General features: G+C 37.0%; 1 protein-coding gene across 1 annotated transcript; it reads left to right on the forward strand.

Annotated features, from left to right (window-relative positions):
• Positions 1-2,126: 2,126 nt before the first annotated feature.
• Positions 2,127-3,932, forward strand: LOC122046488 (cytochrome P450 71A1-like). The gene is made up of 2 exons (XM_042607206.1): positions 2,127-3,078; positions 3,154-3,932. Exons 1-2 carry the CDS (start codon positions 2,146-2,148, stop codon positions 3,775-3,777), a joined length of 1,557 nt encoding a protein of 518 aa, XP_042463140.1. The 5' UTR covers positions 2,127-2,145; the 3' UTR covers positions 3,778-3,932.
• The last annotated feature ends 3,955 nt before the right edge of the window (positions 3,933-7,887 follow it).

Raw genomic sequence — 7,887 nt, forward strand, 5'->3', positions numbered from 1 at the left:
TTTTTTTTTTCAATTGACTTCATTCAACTAAAGTATACATTGTGTTAAATCTTGTATTTTTCAGAAGTATAATTTATAAAATGTATTAAATATTTTACATAACTAAAAACCATTAGAATTTATGAAAATAATACTAAGTGGGGGGAAAAATCTATAATCATTATAAATCATAGTTTGCTCGTTTTATATATTGTGATACGTGTAACGTGAATTAATGCCATGTTGATTTTATAATATATGTCCAAATCATATAAATATGAAATTTATAATAGCTTTTATGTGATAATGTTAATATTGTAAATGTACTATCTATCTATTTATTTATATGCATGTGCTTGGAGTGCTCATTATTAAAAAAGTGTCACTCTATTCAAGAAAAATTAGTTTATCTCCTTTTTAAAATTTGCTAGGACTGAATGACATTAATCAATGTAAATGCTGTTGTGATAGCTTTTAACGTGGAACTGCTATATTAACAATTCTTTATAACGGATCGATATCGTATGAAGAAAAGTTTAACAGGAGCACATGTGATAAGTGTCAGGCGGAATCTCTGCAAATAATAAAATTCTGGAATTGATCCCTATCCGATACCATACGTTTACCCGTGTGCCAAACCCTGAGGGCATTGTGATGGTTTTTAATAATAATAATAATAATAATAATAATAATAATAATTGAATTTGCTATGATAACTTCTTTATCCCATAATTCTATTACTTAGGTTGCGAAAATGATTTGTTTTTTCTCATACTTACATATTTTTAATTTTTAATTAATTTTTATTTTTTATTTTTAATTAATTTTATTTTTATTTATTTTTTTTCATACTTATATATTTTTAAATTTTTATTTAGTTTAATTTTATTTAGTTTTATTTTTAAAATTAATTTTATTTTTAATTTTTTTCATTCATACTTATATATTTTAAAATTTTTATTTAGTTTAAAGTTTTAATCAATATTATTTATTATTTTTCATTAATACTTATATATATTTTTAATTTAATTTAATTTTATTTAGTTTTATTTTTTAATTAATTTAGTTTATTATTTTTTCATTAATACTTATATTTTTTTAATTTTATTTAATTTTTATTTAGTTTTATTTTTAATTAATTTTATTTATTATTTATTTTAATTTTTTAATATTTATTTAGTTTTATTTCTTTAATCAATTTTGTTTATTATTTTTTTATCATTTTTTTTAATTTTTTTTTTTATATAATTTTTAAATTACTCCCTTCTTTTAAATTACATTCCTAATTTGACATTTAAATTACCCGCATCTAACTATTAACACATGTCATAATCTTCTCTCCCTTTAAATGGGTCACTCGTTACGGGACACGTGCTCATTTGTGATACGAAGTAATAGGTGCACCACCACCAAACGCATCGGGAGCAGAATTTGGAGGCAATATTGATTAAGATTTCTATTTTTATATGTTTTTATGCTTTTTTTGTATTATTACATGTACTCTTCATTTGAAAAAAATATGTTTGTTCCTAAGTTATGAATGTGTTCATTATTAATTGGTAGTATTTTTTTTTAGTTTTAAATATAAACTAAAAATAAATAAAAGATTATAAACATATAAAAAAATTATTGAAAAAAAATAAAACTGATAAAGAAATTGATAAAGAAATTGATTAAAAAAATTAATAAAAAAATAAAATTTTAAAAAATCAATTGAAAAAATATAAGTATTATGAAAAAAAATAATAAATTAAATTAATTAAAAAATAAAAACTAAATAAAATTTATATAAAATTGAAAAATAAAGTATTGATAAAAAATAATAAATTAAATTAATTAAAAAATAAAAACTAAATAAAATTAAAAATATAATTATATGAGAGTTATTTTTAAATAAAATTAATTAAAAAATTAAAGTTAAATCAGAATTAAATGAAATAAAAAAAATAAAAAAAATATAGAGAAAGCTACATGCGTCTTTTGGCAAGGAGAGAGGGGAAGATGGAGGAGGTGTGCGTTGACCCGGGAGGGGGAAAAACAGCTCTCAAATTTTAATATGTAATATATTGTAATTATAAAAAAAACGTTTATTTATTTATTTTATACTAGTTGACTTACCGCTCTAAGTCCTTCCTCTCCTTCCTCATTCGATCCGTGGGAGGTGCTATGCTTCATACCTGCACTATGCTGTTCCAGTTCTTTCTCCCCTCTCATCTCCTCCTCCTCCTCCCCTTCCTCTTCCTCCTCGTCCACTTCCTCCGCCGGACACAATCCAGGGAGTCACCCACCCATCTCCTACCCCCATCTCCACCCACCCTACCGATCATTGGCAACCTCCACCAGCTCACAGGCTCCCTCCCCCACCGCATCCTCCAAGAACTCTCCACCAAGTACGGTCCCGTCATGCTCCTCCACCTCGGCAGCGTCCCCACCGTCATCGTCTCCTCGCCGCCCGCCGCTGAAGAGGTGTTGAAGTCCCGTGACGTCACTTTCGCCAGCCGCCCCCACACCACCTTGACCCACCGCCTTTACTACGGGAACCAGGACCTGATCTTCAGCAAGTACGGCGAGCAGTGGCGCCAACTCCGCCGCATCGCCACCGTCCACCTACTCAGCCACACACGAGTGCTCTCGTTTCGCCCGGCCAGGCAAGCAGAGGTCGCCCTTCTTGTCGCCGACATCCGCTCCGCCGCCGCCGTCTCCCGCCCGGTCAACGTCAGCGACGTCATCATCGAGTTCACCAGCAACTTTACCTGCAGAGTGGCGTTAGGGCGGACGTACAGCGAGGAAAAGGGCAAAGGGAGCAAAGTGAACAAGCTATTTGATGAGATCACAGCGCTGTTGGTCGCGTTCCCGTTGCGAGACCACATTCCATGGCTGGGTTGGCTCGATCGACTCAACGGATTCGATTACAAGGTCAAAAAGGTCGCTCTCGAGTTCGACACCTTCATCGAGCAAGTCATTCAAGAGCACATTAAGATGAGAAATAGCAACGAACGCACTCATAACAGTGAAGATTTGGTTGATATTTTGCTTTCTCTGGGGGATGTCGATAGCTCCGTTTCTCTCAGCCAAGAGAACATTAAGGGCCTCATCTTCGTATGCTCTTTAATTCCCCCCCTAATCTTTCATCTTAATTTAAAAACATACATGCCAATTAATATTTGGATGCAGGACATGTTTGGTGCAGGCACAGATACAACATTCGCGACCATAGAATGGGTCATGACGGAGCTCGTACGCCATCCAAATGCGATGCGCAGAGTGCAAGAGGAGATTCGAGGAGTCGTCGGAGGTGAAGCCAAAGAAGAGATAATTGGGGAGGAGAAATTGGAAGAGATGAAGTATCTGAGGGCAGTGATCATGGAGGCTCTGAGGCTGCACCCTATTGTACCATTACTGCTTCCGCGAGAGGCGTCGGTGGATACGCAGCTGCAGGGCTATCACATTCCCAAGGGCACCAGAGTGTTGGTCAATGCATGGGCCTTAGGTAGGGATCCCAAGCTGTGGGATAAGGCTGACCAGTTTTGTCCAGAGAGGTTCTTGAACACTAGTGATTTTGATTTCAAGGGAAAAGACTTCCGGTACTTGCCGTTCGGCGCTGGCCGGAGAGGGTGCCCTGGCATTGGAATGGCTGAGGTCACCCTGGAGCTTGTCTTGGCCACCTTACTGCTTCATTTCGACTGGGAGTTACCTGATGGGATGAGGGCAGAGGAGCTGGATGCGGATGAAGGGCATGCAATTGTGATTCACAGGAAATCCAAACTTGTTCTTGTGGCAAAGCCTTGTCGACACTAGCTACATCTACATCTTACCATGAATAAACACACCAATAACTAGTCATCGTTGAGAAGTGACCCACTGGGGTACTTGACATGCACGATCTCGTTGTTTTTTTTTATTTCCATTTCGCAAGATCAATTACGAACAGATCTACTGATATGGTTAAATTCCATTCTGCGTGCAACTAGTAGTCCAATTTAGAAATAGTTTGTGTTTGTGATTTACAAAGAAGTAGAATTAAAAATGATCCAAAAGGCTGGAGGGAATCTACTTCTAACACGCACTAAAAAAAAAAAAACCTACAAATAACGACGGAATTCTCGACTGAATTTAATTCGGTCGATGGTTACCGACTGAATAAATATCAGCCCTCTACTTCTAACACGCACTAAAAAAAAAAAAAAAATCTACAAATGACGACGGAATTCCCGACTGAATTTAATTTAGTTGGTGATTTCTGACTGAATTAAATTCAGTCGGAAACTACCGACTGAATAGATATTTCAGTTGGTATTTACCGACTGAAGTTTTTATTTAGTCGGCAAATCCTTTAACGGATTCGGGTGTTGATGTTTACCGACGGAATGTTAGTTCCGTCGGTAAATACTGGTATCTGGGTTCTCCGATTCAATAGAGGGTTAGGGATTACCGACGGATTGTAACAATCCGTTAGAAATTACCGACGGAATGGCATTCCGTCGGTAAATTAGAGTAAAAATTAGGGCACGGTTCCACTTTCCTCTCCGCGCGAACTCGATCTCCTCTCCTCTCCGCATCCTCGGCGATCGGCAACCAGCAACCGGCGATCTCGGCGTCCAGCCTCGTGTCCTCTCCCGTTCTCGGCGATCAACAACAGGCGACTCTAGTATGCTCCTCTCCTCCCTCTTCTCTTCTGTTTGACGCACACGCCGCCTGCTACGCCGGCGCTTGCTCCACAGGCGAGTGCTCCATCGGCGGCTGCTCCCTAGGCGCCTGTTCGTGGCAGCCGACCGCCGCTAGCGCCTGCTCGCTGTAGGCCGGCGCAGGCCCCTGCTCGCTGCAGGCCGGCGCCGCATGCACCTGCTTGCGGCAGGCCCGTGCTCGCGGTTGGCAGCAGACCCGTGATCGCGGTTGTCCGCAGGCCCTTGCTCGCGGCTGGCCCTAGCCTCTATGATCGCGGCTGGCCGCAGGCCCCTGCTCGTGGCTGACAGCATGCCCTTGCTTACGTTCTATAAATTAGATTTGTTTTACTTGCATTATCTTTTGTTTAGTAGACTTAGTTTCATTATATGTATTGTTATTTCATTTAATGAGCGTTTATGCAACAACATAGAATTTTGGTAATATGATATGAAGATCATGAGATAAAAATGAGCTCATAATGCTTTATTAGGTAACAATGTATATGAACAAAGTTGGGATGTACAATCGATTTGGAAATAGATTTCTCAGAGCTGATTTTATTGCTGAAGTTGAACAGTTCGTGAACTTTGCTAAAAGTCATCCAGAATATATGAATGGTGCAGAGTTACGATGTCCCTGCAATCATAAAAAATATCAAAATAGAGCTTTCCGTGATGAGGATATAGTAAAAATGCATTTATGCAGAAATGGTTTTGTGCCAAATTACTACAATTGGTACTGTCACGGAGAGCCTTATTTATATGAACTAATTGGGCCTTCTAGTGGTTCGTCATCTGGGACAACTGTTACCACTCCTGAAGCATCAGCTAATATTGATATTACAATGCATCAATGGTTAATGATGCGATGAATGCAGTTGATTATTCCAATATAGATGAAATACCAATACCTGAATATCAACAACTATATGAGATGTTAAAGGTTAGTGAAAGAGAAGTGTGAGAAGATATTTCTTCCGGTCATTCTCAATTATCAACTACTGCAAGGTTATTGAATATGAAAGCAGAACATCATTTTTCTGAAAGATGTTACGATGATATTTGTCAATTGATGCCAGAGTTGCTCCCTGCTGATAACATAATGACTGATAGCTTCTATGAAACAAAGAAATTGATCAGAGGTTTAGGTTTGCCTGTAGAGAATATTGATTATTGTATAAATAACTGTATGATATTTTGGAATGAAAATAGCGATCTGAATGAATGTAAAATCTCTACTCACCCTCATTTTAAGCATCGTACTCGCATACCAGGGAAAAAGAGGAAAAATATTGCTTGGAAAGTGATGTATTATTTTCCGTTAACTGCTAGACTTCAATGCTTGTATTCATCTGCAGCTACAGCTTGCCGCATGACATGGCATCATGAGCATGGGTATGTGCACGAAGGAGGTATAATGTGTCATCCTTGTGATTCTCCTGCATGGAAACATCTTGATACTATATTTCCCTCTTTTGCAATGGAACCACGTAATGTGAGATTGAGACTTTCTGCAGATGGATTTCAACCATTTGGTCAGTCAGGACAACAATATTCATCTTGGCCAGTTATATTAACTCCGTACAACTTACTGCCATGGATATGCATGAAAGATGAATTTATGTTCCTTACCGTGCTTATTCCTGGTCCAACTAATCCCAAAGATAAGATAGATATTTTCTTGCAACCTTTAATTGCCGAGCTGAATGAATTATAGAATGTAGGGTCGATGACTTATGATGTTGCAAGTAAAACTAATTTTACATTGCATGCTGCCTTATTATAGATGATCAATGATTTTCCAGCATACTCAATGTTGTCAGGATGGAGCATGACTGGTAAATTAGCATGCCCACATTGCATGACAGAGTCCGATGCATTTTCATTACCTTGTAGTGGGAAGGTATCCTGGTTTGATAATCACTATAAATTTTTACTAGTTGATCACCCTTTTAGGAGAAATAAGAAAAAATTTCTAAAGAATGTTGTAGTCAGAAAACCTCCCCCAACAATTCATCCTTCAGGTGAAGAAATCATTGAACAAATTGATAGTTATGAATTTCTCCCAGTATCTCAGCCTAATTCTGAAGAGATAAATAAATATCTTGTTAGGATGTGCAAGTGCGGTTGGAAGAAAAGGAGCATTTTCTGGGAGCTGCCTTATTGGAAGTATCTACTCATTCAACATAATATAGATGTGATGCATGTTGAGAAAAATTTCTTTGATAATATTTTCAACACTGTGATGAATGTGCCTGGAAGAACAAAGGACAGTGCAAAATCACGCAAGAATTAAAAGAATTAGTCAACAGACCAGAGTTGCATCAGAATGAAACAAACAATAAGTTTCCAAAAGCGTGTTATACATTGGACAAAGATGGTAAACAAGTTTTATGTAGTTGATTAAAAGAAATTAAATTCCCAGATTTATATGCTTCGAATATAGCTCGATGCGTTGATATGAACAAGTTAAAGATGTTTGAAATGAAGAGTCATGACTGCCACGTGTTCATGCAAAGACTTATTCCAATAGCTTTTCATGATTTACTTCCCAATAATATTTGGCAAGCACTTACGGAGTTAAGTCTGTTTTTCAGAGATTTGACAGTGAGGTGTATTATGACGACCGATATGCTTCGGCTAGAAACAGAAATTCCTCTCATACTTTATAAGCTGGAGCGCATATTCCCACCTAGTTTTTTTGATTCAATGGAACATCTGCCAGTACATTTACCATATGAGGCACGAATAGCTGGTCCTGTTCAATACAGATGGATGTATCCATTTGAACAATTTTTGAGAAAATTAAAGAATAATGTTCGTAATAAAGCAAAAGTTGAAGGGTCAATATGTAATGCTTATCTGGTTGAGGAAGCATCTTCCTTCTGCTCCTATTATTTTGCTGATCATGTTAAAACCAGACGGAACAAATGCCCTAGAAATTCCGATGATACTCAGAATATAGATCCATCGATGCTTTCTATTTTCAAATTTGCTGGTAAACCAATGGGTGCATCTGTTTCTAGACGGTTAACTCAACAAGAATACCATGCTACAAGAACATACATACTCTTAAACTGTGATGAGGTCAAACCATACATCAAGTAAGTTAACTTCCACACTCAAACTTTAATCTCATTGTATTTTTTTTCTTAATATCTAAATTGCCTCAAAATTACCTTAATTCATAGCTTGTATGAACAACAATTATATCTACAAAATCCATCAATGAGTGCAAGTCAGG

This window comes from Zingiber officinale, chromosome 2B (genome assembly GCF_018446385.1).
Source record: "Zingiber officinale cultivar Zhangliang chromosome 2B, Zo_v1.1, whole genome shotgun sequence".
In the NCBI taxonomy this organism is placed as follows: domain Eukaryota; kingdom Viridiplantae; phylum Streptophyta; class Magnoliopsida; order Zingiberales; family Zingiberaceae; genus Zingiber; species Zingiber officinale.